This window comes from Aphelocoma coerulescens, chromosome 22 (assembly GCF_041296385.1).
Source record: "Aphelocoma coerulescens isolate FSJ_1873_10779 chromosome 22, UR_Acoe_1.0, whole genome shotgun sequence".
Classification (NCBI taxonomy): Eukaryota; Metazoa; Chordata; class Aves; order Passeriformes; family Corvidae; genus Aphelocoma; species Aphelocoma coerulescens.
This window is the reverse complement of record NC_091035.1, coordinates 2,918,090-2,931,781: the sequence shown is the minus strand read 5'-3', so window position 1 is coordinate 2,931,781 and position 13,692 is coordinate 2,918,090. Positions and strand designations below refer to the sequence as shown.

At 49.9% G+C, this 13,692-nt stretch overlaps 1 protein-coding gene across 2 annotated transcripts in view; it reads left to right on the top strand.

Annotated features, from left to right (window-relative positions):
• Positions 1–13,692, top strand: part of DOCK5 (dedicator of cytokinesis 5) — a 73,296-nt gene that overhangs the window by 11,102 nt on the left and 48,502 nt on the right. For both annotated transcript variants that reach the window (XM_069035507.1, XM_069035508.1), the window contains exons 2-5: positions 5,304–5,387; positions 10,911–10,951; positions 11,834–11,889; positions 12,665–12,761. In XM_069035507.1, coding sequence (XP_068891608.1) covers positions 5,304–5,387; positions 10,911–10,951; positions 11,834–11,889; positions 12,665–12,761 — 278 coding nt within the window. The remainder of the gene's footprint in view (positions 1–5,303; positions 5,388–10,910; positions 10,952–11,833; positions 11,890–12,664; positions 12,762–13,692) is intronic.

Genomic DNA, 13,692 nt, shown 5'->3' with positions numbered 1-13,692 from the left:
CACCGGGGACCATCCCAGGCTCCTCCAAGCAGGGCTGTCCTGCAGAAAGGCCATTCCTGGGTGCTGCAGCAGCAATCAAATCCCTCTGGTTCTGTGCAGTGGGGTTTGGTGTGGGGCTGAGGGGTGGGATGAGCTGCAGCCTGGTTCCTGCAGCAGCCCTGAATGGGATCCTTTGTTCCCAGAGCAGCCCCGGCCCTCTGCTCCCAGAGGGTGGCAGGGGGAGCAGGACGTGGCATTTGGACGGGGTTGTGTCTTTGTGGTGGGTGGGGCAGGGGGGTTCTGAGCCAAGTCAGAGATAATAGATCTTGCAGGGACTCTGTTTTCCGGGCAAATAATCCACATTTCAAGTGCACTCATTGAGGGAAAGATTCCATTTCCTTCTGATTTGAGTTGCACAGAGGTTGTGAGTGACAGTTCCTGCTTTGTTGTCTTTTCATTTTGGGGCATTTTAGCTCAGCTTGGCTTTTAGGGCAGTCTTGAAAATGAGTTAATCTGTGGGAAAAATGGGTCTTGGAGTTAACAGAAACATGGAATCATGGAATGGTTGCGTTGGAAGAGACTTTACAGCTCATCCCATCCCACCCCTGCCATGGGCAGGGACACTTCCCCTATGCCAGGCTGCTCCCACCTGGCCTTGGACACTTCCAGGGATGGGGCAGCCGCAGCTCCTCTGGGAATTCCATGCCTGACCACCTTCAAAGGGAGGAATTCCTTCCCAATATCCCAATCTCACCCTGCCCTGTGGCAGTTTGAGGCCATTCACCCTGAAAATGCCACACCTGCCCCTGGTTCCACTGAACCCCAGCTCAGGCTCCATGAGCTGCTCACAAACCTCTTTTAGATGGATGCTTCTCCCCGGGCTCTTGCACAAAGTAAAGCTTTGTGGGTTTTTAAAGTGTGTTTGGGGTTTTTTATTTGCACTTTTTGTACTTCTTGTTTTGGGTCCCGTGCATGACATCGAGGCTCTGTTGTGTGTAAGTGCTGCTGTCAGTGTTCCGTGACTTGGGAATGTGTGCTGGGACTGGCCTGGTGTCCTGGGGGCTGTCAGTGTTCCGTGGCTCAGGAATGTGTGCAGGACTGGCCTGGTGTCCTGGGGGCTGTGAGGTGTTCCATGGCTCAGGAATGTGTGCTGGGACTGGCCTGGTGTCCTGGGGGCTGTGAGGTGTTCCATGGCTCAGGAATGTGTGCAGGACTGGCCTGGTGTCCTGGGGGCTGTCAGTGTTCCGTGGCTCTGGAATATGTGCAGGACTGGCCTGATGTCCTGGGGGCTGTGAGGTGTTCCATGGCTCGGGAATGTGTGCTGGGACTGGCCTGGTGTCCTGGGGGCTGTGAGGTGTTCCATGGCTCGGGAATGTGTGCTGGGACTGGCCTGGTGTTCTGGGGGCTGTCAGTGTTCCATGGCTCAGGAATGTGTGCAGGACTGGCCTGGTGTCCTGGGGGCTGTCAGTGTTCCATGGCTCAGGAATGTGTGCTGGGACTGGCCTGGTGTCCTGGGGGCTGTGAGGTGTTCCATGGCTCTGGAATATGTGCAGGACTGGCCTGATGTCCTGGGGGCTGTGAGGTGTTCCATGGCCCTGGAATATGTGCTGGGACTGGCCTGGTGTTCTGGGGGCTGTGAGGTGTTCCATGGCTCAGGAATGTGTGCTGGGACTGGCCTGATGTCCTGGGGGCTGTCAGTGTTCCATGGCTCAGGAATGTGTGCTGGGACTGGCCTGGTGTCCTGGGGGCTGTCAGTGTTCCGTGGCCCTGGAATATGTGCGGGACTGGCCTGGTGTCCTGGGGGCTGTCAGTGTTCCATGGCCCTGGAATATGTGCGGGACTGGCCTGGTGTCCTGTGGGCTGTGAGGTGTTCCATGGCTCTGGAATGTGTGCGGGACTGGCCTGGTGTCCTGGGGGCAGTGACAGAACTGAACCTGCTCCATAGGTCACCATTCCAAGCCCTGGGGAGCCCAGGCTCTGCCAGGGTTCCTTTCCACCCGTGCAGTCCCTGTTTGTTGGGTGACTCTGGAGCAGAGCATCCCCCATGGTTGTGCAATGCCCTCACAGTTCCTCCTCCTTCCCTTCCGAGGAATCACGCTCTGCCCTGGAGCAGGAGAACTGCTTGCTGCTTATCTTCACCTTCTGGCTCTAGCTGTGCCATAAAACCACACGTGCTCATGGGATTAGCTGCTGCCCTTTCCGATCCTGATGGATTCCATAGGCTGGGTGCACGTGGAAAACACATTTCCTCACCCTTTGAACCAAACTGGAGCATTAAACCAAACACAACGACGAATTGCCTCCAGTTGTGTTCGAAGAAGTGATCATTTAACAAACCAAGGCTCGTGTTTTCCACCTCTACCTCTTTATTTGGATTAAATTTCCTCAATTTTAGCGCTGCTTTTCATCCAGGATGATAAAAGGAGCAGGATCAACACTCTGAAGTGAATTTCAAAGGACAAAATCACAGCTGAAGTTTAGCTCGAAGCAAAAAGACTTAACTTCAGATATTGCTGCAAATTTGAGTACAAAAGTCTCTGTATTATTTTTCCCTCTTCCTCTCTCGCTGCTCTGTCAGGATTTAAGCAAAGGGGTTCTATTTTTCCATGCCCATGTTTGTGATGTGAAGCTTCCTTTTCCTTTCAAGTCGGAGAGAGGTCACGGAGGGGGCTCAGCAGCACAAATCCCTGCAGATGGGATGGGTTTGGGACAGCGCTGACTTCCAGCAGCAGGAAGCATCACTTGCAGTCAGGGAAAATATGCCAGCAATTTGTCTTTCCTAATCTTGTACAGAACCATCAGGGAGGAGGTTCCACAGACAGTGACCCTCTGCTCTGGCTTAGTTCAGTCTGGCAAGGCAAGGAACGACAAAATTGACCTTTTTTTTTTGTTTGGTTGGTTGGTTTTTTGTTTTTGGTTTTTTTTTTTTTTTTTTTGTTTGGTTTTGGTTTTTTTGATGTGGGAGTTCCTCCAGGCTGCACATGCTGCAGGTTGGGATGTGAAACCTGCCTGGTGGAGCGGGGAAGGGAAGGGGAGTGCAGGGTTTTGTTCTGTCTTGCGGCTGCTGTGATCTGTAGGAAGGGGAAGGGAACTGCTGGGTCCTCCCTGGTGCTCTTTGGGCTGAATTCACTCTGTGTTCCAGCAGAAAGGCCGGGCCTGTGTCCACCCACCTTTCCCTGGGCAGCAATTTATGGGAAAAATGCAGCCTGGTGTTTGTATAATGAGTGATTGTCCCAGAAAAAGCCGGGGCATGCAGGAATCGCGTGTGGGAATCCCTGCGGTGTGCCAGCCCTGCAGCACCACACGGACCCAGGGCACCAGCCCAGAGGGGAGCTCGGGGATGCTCCAGGGCTGGAGCCCCTCTGGAGCCGGGCTGGGAGAGCTGGGAATGCTCACCTGGAGAAGGGAAATTCCAGGGAGAGCTCAGAGCCCCTGGCAGGGCCTAAAGGGGCTCCAGGAGAGCTGCAGAGGGACTGGGGACAGGGGATGGGGGGACAGGACCCAGGGAATGGCTTCCCAGTGCCAGAGGGCAGGGATGGATGGGATACTGGGATGGAATTCTTCCCTGGGAGGGTGGTGAGGGGATGGGATGGAATTCCCAGAGCAGCTGTGGCTGCCCCTGGATCCCTGGCAGTGCCCAAGGCCAGGCTGGAGCCCCCTGGGACAGTGGGAGGTGTCCCTGCTATGGCAGGAGTGGCCCTGGATGGGCCCAGACCATTCCAGGCTTCACATTCACATTCAGCTTTGGCCAGGAACATTATCCAGATATTTCTGTTGGAATGGGAATGGAATTTTTACTTCTGCGCCAGTTCTGGGGTCTTTAAGGTGTCTGAGCTGCACACCCAGCTCAGCAATCAGCCTTTAAAATCCTGATTTACAGCCCCTTTGTGGGGAGGGAGAGGAAAGCGGGTGTGGAAGCAGCTCTTAGGAGTAGAAATGCAGTAAAATTCTTGTAATGCTCTGGAAATCATGGATTCAATGCACTGTCCATGTGTCTGTGGCATAAACTGGGGCCACTGGGAGTGAACCCTGCCCTGCAGCACAGGAAGATGTCTCTGCCTGGGATCAGGGATCCTGCAGGGATTCACATCCCTGGCCTGCTTGTTGGGATATTTTTAGCCACAATGTTTTGAAGAAAGCTCAGATCTGGGAGAGAATTTCCGGCGTGGTACAACCCCCAGGCTGTGCTGGAGCCTGGCCAGGAGCAAAGCACCTCATCCCCACGGAAATGGGAGGCATTTCATGGGAATTTCCTGGCAGAAGAGCTCTGGGTTTTATTTATTTATTTATTTATTGATTTGATTTCCAGTCCAGAGCTCCTCAAACACAAACCTTGGGAAGTCTGAAGAATTCCCCTCTGAAAATGTTTGGGTGATTTTTTTGCTTTCTTAAAACCAAACGTGGTGCTTATTCACCGATAAATTTGCTCAGGCAACAGCTTTGGATACGTAAATATGGGGGTTTTGTGTGTGAGATTTCACTGCTGCATTTAGGATGCGATCTGTTCTTAAATCAGTGTTTTAAATAAATCAGCTGGTCTGGGTTTGATCTCTTCTGGCTTTGCTGATCAATTCCTGGAATCACAGCCAAGCATTTCACTGATTTTACGTCTTTTTACTCAGTTTGAAAGCAAATTCAATTTCAGCTTTCTCCTCTGGTCCCTGGGGAGGGCTCTGCTCTGCCCAGAGAAACTCCAGCAAGTCCCAGGGAAAAGGCACTTCAGGAGTGTGAGCTCCTGCACTTAATCCTATTCCCCCTGGAAATCCCATAAGCATCCAGCTTAACTTTGTCTTTGGGAGGGATTAAATTTGCTGAGAATCCCAGGTTTTGGTGTTAAAATTGGTTCTTGGCTGGGCAGAGCCTTTAGCAGCAACAAGTGTGATTTGGGGTTGAAATGAGCGTGTTTTAGTCTGGAATTGGGTGGGTTTTGACGCCCCATTTCTGATGGTTTCTGATGCTGGAGTTACTCCTGTGAAACACAAAAAATGGTGATTGTGGAACTGATCTGCCTGAGGTGGGGGTGACCTCTGTGGGCAGGTTTTTGGCAAAGTGGGAATGTGGAGCTGCTCCAGGAGGTGTCACAGGCCTGTCTGGAAGGTAAAAACCCACCTTTGTTGTCTGTTAGTAATATTTCTTCATGATAAAATCTGGAAATAGGGAATAATAATAGATGTAAATGATGTCCTTTTCCAGTGTATTCCAAACCCAGGGCGACTTAATCACTTTATTCCTTTTCCCAAACCCTGCCCTGCCTCTGGAGAGCCCATTCCCAAACCTGATTCCCTCATGGCTCTGTTTTTCCCCTTTTTCTCCCCATTTTTCAGCCATCTACAACTACGAGGCCGCGCAGGACGTGGAGCTGTCCCTGCAGGTGGGGGACACCGTTCACATCCTGGAGATGTATGAAGGTAGGTGCAGCTCTCAGGGGGGTTTGAGAGGAAAATAGGAACAAATCAAGCTTTTTTTTCACATTTTAGATCTGTATTTTCAACTTCTGATACGCCCCAAAGCACAAATTTGGTGTGTAGTGGTTGCTGCAGCCCCTTAATTTTTAAAATAGTGTTAAAAATGCAGAAATGCAGAGGATTTCTCATCTCTCTGCTGTTCCAGGCAGGGTTTATCGAGGTGAGGTTTCACCAATATCTCAAGGCAGCACTAAAAGAGAAAGAAACATTTGATTCTGGCTGTTAACTGCTATTTTCAGCCCACACCTCTTTGCTTTGGCTCCTCTTTGGGCCACGCCAGGCACTTGTTCTCATGGGGTGAACTGATCCCACTGGAAAATAAGAATAATAATTAAAAAAAAAATTCTTTTAACCTGAGTTAGTTTTTGATCTGAGTGAGTGACAGAAAAAAGGAGAGGGAAGGGCTGATTGTTTCAAAAGTTGTGTTGTTTTGAGCTGTAATATCACAAACTGGCATTAAATGTTCTTAAAATGCTCCAGTTATGGGGCTTCCATGCCCTTTTTAGACTTTTTTCCCAATCCTTTACTAGGACATTTTTCATAGTACCTTAATGTAAACCACAAAGAAAACAGAATTCTTATTTTAAAGATTAAAATGGCACTTGAGTGTTTCAAATCTCCGTATCAAATTTGACTCTTCGACAAAGATTTCAATCTTAGGGCTGGAACAGAGCCATTTAATCACTTTAAGGAATGTTCTGGTCACTGCTTCCTTCTCCAAAACTTAAAGTAGAAATCCAATTATTTTCACAAGCAGCATCGATTTGAAGGAAGATTCCGTGCCCAGGATCAGCGCTGGGAGCAGGGAGCTGCTGCTTCAGCAATTTGTTCTTGGCCAGTTGTTCCCTTTCCATCCTCTGGACCTGGCAGCAGCTCCCAGTCCAGGGAGATTCTGTCGTGGCTTTACCCTGTGGTGGGGGGAGAGGGGGAAAAGGGAAATATCGCTGTGGAAAGTGCTGATTTATGACCTGGTTCTGCAAAAAGACCCAGGGGAGAGGATAGAAAACTCCCTTGGGAAGAGGAGGCACATTGTACTTCCCAAATTTTGGGGGGATTTGCTTCTTTGTCGCTGTATTTTGTTTTTTTATCACTGTTTAACCCTATTTCTTGTAATCAGCTCTGCAGAGACGGGAATAGGGAATGAGTACATAAATGGCATTCCTTAGGGTTTTTTTTTTTTTTGGCCTCAAATATGCCAGTTTGGAGCTTTGTCAGGAGAAAATTGCCTGTGAACAGTTTGGGAAAGACGTGAATGTTTTCATACGTGAGGGGGAAAGTGGTTATTCTCATGTGCTGAGCCATCAGTGGGGAACAGAAATCTGTGACCGAGGCACCTCGGAATTGCTGCAGGGCACCAAAAATCTCTTTTCCCAGAAAGAGCAGCCAGAAATCCGGGCCAGACAGTTGTGAGTGTACAGGAGAAGATGCACAGATGGTGACTCTGCTGTGGGTCTGCTCTAATTCCCCATAAACTCACCTCAAACCCTCCCAACTCTGATATTCTGTGTGCCTGCGAGGAACTTCTCGTGTCTTCCCCAGTGTCTTTTTTTCGGAGATCGGCTCTCGGCTATGTTCCCAGCTCTCTGTGGGTCTGGTTTTGAGGATAAATGTTCTCACAGGAAGCTTTTTCTGCTCCTTTTCATGCTAATGCTGCCTGCTCACCAATAGAGCTGATAAAAACGGGTTTTGTTCTGTAATCACTGCTCTTATCTGGATACACAAACCTCGACTTAGGAAGAGTTTCCATGTCACCAGGGCGGTGGCTCTGTGGGAGGAATGGCTGGAGATGCCCTGTGGAGTCATTTTCTGGGGCTGGGAGAAGCCTCATGAAGTCATTTTGGAGGCTGGGAAATGTCCTATAAAGTGATTTTTTTGGGGGGCTGGGAGATGCCCTGTGGAGTCATTTTTTCGGGGCTGGAAGATGCCCTGTGAAATAATTTTTTGGGTTTGGGAGGTGCCCTGTGGAGTCATTTTTGGGGGGCTGGGAGATGCCCTGTGGAGCCATTTTTTGGGTCACTGTCAGTTATCCCTGGCTGAGGGCATTCCGTAGGCTGTCGGTGACATTCCTTAGGGAATTCAGGGGAGTTCTAGGATTGCCCAGGGGCTCTCATGTAGAGGTAGCAGCCCCTGGGAGCACCTTGGTGTCATTCCCCAGCTCGGGGTGCTCAGGAGCATCTCCCATGAATCCCCACAGCGTCCCCAGGGCTGTTCCTTCCCGGCCCTCCAGAGCATTCCTGCCTTTCCCCGTTGGCAGCAGCAGTGGGTTTCTCAGCCAGGTGTCACACGTGGAGCTCTTGGTGCTCGGGGATTTGGCTCTGCCGGCTCTGCAGGGATCCAAGTGCACAGTTCCCTGTGGGGAGGTGGCAATCCCGGGGCTCTGCTGGGATTTGGGGTTAGCAGTAAATGTTACCGGGCTCCCGGGGCTGGGAGACACGGCACTGATAGAGCCGAGCTGCTGCAGGGAGCTGGGTGAGAGGCAGAGGCAATAAAGGGAATTTTGGGTGAGCTTTGGGGCAGCTGTGGGCTGCACAAACCTCTCCTGAGGTGGCTCCCAAACCCTCAGGGCAGTCCCTGCAGTCGGGAGCTGCTCCTGGGCTGCCTCTCAGTGCCAGGAAACCCCTCTGAGTTGCACAATCCCCGCTCGGATGTGCTGCCACTGCTGTGCACAGGGGGGGCCTCTTGCAAAGGCTGGGATCACAAAATATCCTGAGGGGAAGGGACCCCCAGGGATCCTCCAGGCCAAGTCCTGGCCCTGCACACACACCCCAAAATCCCACCCAGATTTGGGTGAGGCTCTGGCACTGCCCTTCTGTTAGTAAAGCTGTTTTCCCCTGTTCTGAGCATACTTTGCCTCATGTTTTCCAAGCCCCAGCTGGGCTGATGCAGTTGGGGTGGATGCTGAGTGCACCAGAGGAGATAAGGGGGTGATAACACAGGGGGTGATAACACAGAGGGTGATGAATTTTTCTTCCCTGCAGCTCCCTTGTGCCAGGGATCCATCAGGGGGTGACATCCTTGGAGATGCAGCTCCAGCTTGGACAAAGGACATAGGGAAGGACAGAGGGAAACCACAGGCTGAGGAGTTTGAACTGAAGGTTCCAAATATTCCCAGCACAAGCTGATGTCCATGGAATCGTGGAATGGTTTGGGTTGGAAGGGACTTTAAAATCATCCAGTGCCACCCCCTCCCATGGGCAGGGACAGCTTCCCCTATCCCAGGTTGCTCCAGTGTGGCCTTGGACACGTCCAGGGATGGAAAACCTTTCAGGGATGCTTCTCTGTGCCAGACACAATCTGTGTAGGGACACCTGAGAGCTCTCAGATCTTTTTTTGGATCCCTTTCCCTTTAAAGCAAATACAGCCAAACCCTCTGCAGAGCCCTGGGCTGTTTGTTGAGGTCTCACACTGCAGAGCACATTTTACTCTCTGTGTCCGCAGAAGGGCACGAGGTGTTTGTACAAAATTTCTCCTTCCCCTGATAACAAGACAGGCAGTGCCTGCTCCTCTGCCTGCCAAGGATTCAGCGCTCTGCACGTGCTGCAGAATCCAAGAAAAGAAGGGAAACTTGTTGTCTCCAGGATTTTGGAGGCTGCTCCAGCGCAGGGAGTCTGTCCTTGAGCAGGGAGCTGGGAGGACACTTGGCTGTTGAGGGGAATCTCTCCTAATCCGCAGGATTTATCATTATTATCGTGAACTGTGGTATTTCAGGGGAGCTGTGGGAAAAGCCGTGCTGTGGGTGGAAGGAATGTGTGCTCACTGACCCCTGGCAGTGTCTGCTTCTGCTGGAAAGGAGTTTACCTTGAACTGGTTCCTGCTTTCAGCCATCGCTGTGCAGGGTGAAGCAATGCCCTGAGTGTGCTGTGGGACAGGACAGGGCCCCGAGGAGGAGGAGGAGGAGGAGGAACAAGGACCCTGTGGTCCAGCACGTGACTTGGGCTTGCATCACTGGGGAGAACTTGTCATCATTTGAGGATTTTCCTTAGATTTTCCTTTTCCATACTGCATAAAATCCATGTAATGAAAGGTAAAATTGAGGACCTGGTCTGTTAAAAAAAACCCAACAAAACAACAACCCCAGATTTTTTGATACCGCCTTGCAAGTCTGCTTTTTTGTGTGTTTTCACTCAGATTTCAGTCTGAATGTTGTAGCAGCTGAAATTTTCCCTGTCATCATTAACTGGACAACCTTTCTCCATTTTTAGCCCATCTCTGCTTGGGGAAAGCACTGAAACACTTAAACATTCTCTTGTTCCTCTGAAAATTTAAGCAGACTTGGGGTTTTTTTAAGAAGAAATCATGTAATTAATCGACCACTGCCCAAAGATTGATGTTCCTGTTAAAGTGATGGATCAAGTTATTGAAAATGGGAACAGAATTCTGATAAAAGTCGCACGAGGTGCTTGCAGGAACAGCTTTGCATAATCAGGCCCAATGTGCTTTTATGCAATGATTGCAAAATATTTTACAGGAATGGGGGCAATGCCAAGGGGCCCTCTGAAACAGGAGGAAGTTGTGCTGTCGAAGGGCTGAATGTGTCAAATGGGATTGGAATCACTCCTGATAAATTCCATGAGCTCTGTATCCCACCCTGAGTAATTTGTGCTTTCCCGTTCAATTAATGACAACTTGGATAAAAATAGAACCTAAATCTGCTCATCCCTAATCCAGGACCTCATCCATTGCTCCATGAGCAATGGGTAATCTTGTTTTCCTCCTGTGGAAAGAAATGAAATTTCTTCTTTCCTCCGAACTTATTACTGGATTATTGGAGGTTGTGTGGCTGAGGTTCCTCTAGAGAAAGAGGGACAGAACTGCACTCCAGAAAATAAATAAATGGCAAAACACAACCCCATGCATGTAAGAATCCTCAATAAAATACAAATTAAACCATTCTAAGCTCTGATTTATGGTCCAGGAGTGTCAGACCATGGTTCCTTATGGAAACTTCTTTGATAAATACAGCAATATGGGGGGAATGACCACAAAACCACAAAAAAAATTGAAAACAAACCCAAAGAAACCAGCCTCCCCTCCCCTCTTCTGTGCCTGATTATTCCCTTAAAGCCCTTTGCCTTCTTGATGCTGCCACTCAGCTGGATGTAATCTCCTTGGAGGGGCTTTAATGTCCCTCCCAACCCAACCCATTCCATGGAAATCCTCGTTAAACCCCAGGTGCCAAAGAGAGGAGAAATGTTCTCTCAGTGACATTTGCCCCTGAGGCCTGGGCATCACAATTATTACTTTTATCTTACAGTTTTCAGCTCTTGCCAAGGTAATATTGATAAACAGGATTTGTGCCAGGGCAGGGAGCTCAGCTCCTGCAAACTGAGGTGTCTTCACAGGAGTGGGTCCCAAATGAGAAGATCAATGAATTGATGCTGTAGAAAGGTGGTGAGAATTAAAATTTGTATTTAATTGCTGTCAGCAGGGAATAATTAAATAAAATATCTGTGTTTGCTTTGCCAGGCTGGTACCGAGGATACACACTGCGAAATAAATCCAAGAAGGTACGACCTCACTTTTGGGTGGCTCTAAATTTTAATCTCACGCCTTTCCAGACCCCATCTGGTGCTGACAACTGCTGTATTTCTTGTCTTGACATCACACAGGACTCCTGGGCACTGTGTTCTTTCCTCAGTGACAGAAATAAATGGCCTTGAGCTGAAGGTTCAGAGCCATGAGTTGGGTATTCCTCCACTGGAAGCACAAGGAATGCAGTTGGAACTTACAAAATTAACTGCTCCCATTTCCATACATGAGTTTATTGCTTTATTATGATGCTCTTGGACCTGTGCACATGCAGCATTAGTTATATTTAATGGGAATATCAGAGTTTTGACTGGAAAGTATTCCAGAATTACACATCCCTGGGTCTGAGCCAAGCTGCTCGAAAAGCTGCTTGGGCTGGAAGCTGCCTGGAAATCCAGGTTTCCCTAGGAATGCTGGCACCTCTCCTGTGGTAGCATCCCCACAGCCTCTGTTTTCAGGGGTAGAGAGGAGTGAAAAGCGAACAGAAAAGGATTCCAGCGTTCCTGGAAGGTTTCTCTGTAACAACAGAAATTTGAGCATTTCTGCAGATGCCAGTGGTGGGAGCTTTGCTAGGGAGAACAGGGCAGCCTGACAGAGGACTCCAGCAACACACCATGGCAATGACTGATAATTTTCAGGGATTTTCAGCATTTCCTGCAGGAAGATGAGGGTTGTTAGAGCAGAACGAGGAATCAGGTTCTCTGAGTTGGCAGTTTGGAACCTGCTGCTCCTCCCTATCCTTTTTTCCTGGCATACTGGGCCATTTCTCCCTCCGTTCCCCTGCTTTGTATTAAATATATTCTTGTTACATCCTATCCCGCAGCAGGATTGATTTATTTCATTTCTCTCTTTATTTTTAGGGCATTTTCCCAGAAACTTATATCCATTTAAAAGAGGCCATCGTGAAGGACCGGGGGTAGGTTGGCACTTCTTTGGCAGCAAAACCGAGGGAATTTCATTCCATTTAAACCCAAAAATAACCAATTTAAGTAGCTGTCGTTGTCACAACCATGGGGTGTACCTCCTGTGCTGGAATAGAGCTGCATAAATTCATTTTCAGAGCACTGACAAACCGGAGCAGTTGGGAGTAGGGGAGCAGGAGATGATTTGCAGAATGAAATGTCTCTGCTGGACAAGTCAGTAGTGGGGAGGGTCAGTCCAGCTCCTCTGGGGACTCCTGCAGGTCATAACAGACTCCTGCTCACAGCCAAGGCCCAGCAGGAGTGTGGATTCCTTCCTGTCTTGGAAAACACTGGAGGAAATGACTCCTCCTTGGATTCCTCGAGCTGGGTCTGTGCTCCTTAAGTGAGAGCAAAACAGCGGCTGCAAAGGAAGGAACTTTATAAAACACTTCTTTTTTTAACTTCTATTTTCAAGTAACTGTTACTGTTGCTAGTGGGGATTCTTCCAAACTTAATTTCTGTCTCTTTATCCTGATTTTGGGATGGATCCACTGGGAATAACAGGAGTGAAAGGAGCTTGAAGCATTTTGCATTAAAAATGAATGATGAATGTGGATGTGTGTGTTGAGAACAACTTAAGGGTCTTGACATCATGTGTGAGCGAATTGTGTGAAAATCAGCCCCTCTGGTATTTCCATTTATATATTTATAAGAAAAGGGTGTTTTCTGTTAAGTTTTAACTCTTGAGTGTGAAACCTTTCTCTGATTTTCTCCTTTTTCTCTCTCCAGGCAACACGAAACAGTGATTCCCAGTGAGCTGCCCCTTGGCCAGGAGCTCACCTCCACGCTGAGGGAGTGGGCAGTGATCTGGCACAAGCTGTACGTGGTGAGTTCTCAGGGGTTGATGTTTTTCCCAGGTGAGCTGAGCTGAGCTGGGCTCTGTGCAGGGCACTCTGTGCCTCTGGATGGTGCAGAACCAAATGGTAAAATGGGGCTTGAGAGGGGCTCAGAGTGTTCTGCTGGCAGGTGTGGGATCACAGGACTGAGGTGGGGTTCCCTGGGCTCAGAGAGCTGTGGGTGACAGCCTTGGGGCAGCAGGGACTGGCACAGGTCACACTGGCACCGTGTCAGGGCTGGGTGGGAGTCACAGCTCACCTGGAAAATCCAGGCTCTGGCTTTGCCTGTCCCGTGTCAGCCCTGTGTGGGGGTAGGAAAACCCAGGTGGGCACAGAACTGTGGAGTTTGGGCCCAGCTTTAGGCAGGGCTGAGCTCTGCTGTGCCAGGAATGCTGTAGGTATCTATGTCATGGACTGGCTGATCCCCACCCAGAGTGTCCTGGGCCCAAACAGGGAGCAGGCAAAGGGAGGGAATCGGGGATGTGTCGTGGGGGGAGATGCAACTCGTCAAAAGCCACATCATGGAATGTCCTGTGTTGGAAAGGAACCCACCAGGATCATCAATCCAATCCCTGGCCCTGCACAGACACCCCAAAATCCCACCCTGGGCATCCCTGGCAGCGCTGTCCCAACGCTCCTGGAGCTCTGGCAGCCTCGGGGCCGTGCCCATTCCCTGGGGAGCCTGGGCAGTGCCCAGCACCCTCAGGGGGGAAGAACCTTTCCCTAAAATCCAACCTGACCCTCCCTGGCCCAGCTCCAGCCCTCCCCTAGGTCCTGTCCCTGTCCCAGAGCAGGAGCTGCCTCGCAGAAGGAATTTCTTGGCTGCTCCAAGGCCTCCCATGTGTGGAGCTCTCAGTGTCCTAAAGGAGCTCTCGTGTCCTAAATCCCTGAGCACAGGAGTCACCTCAGCAGTGTCACAAG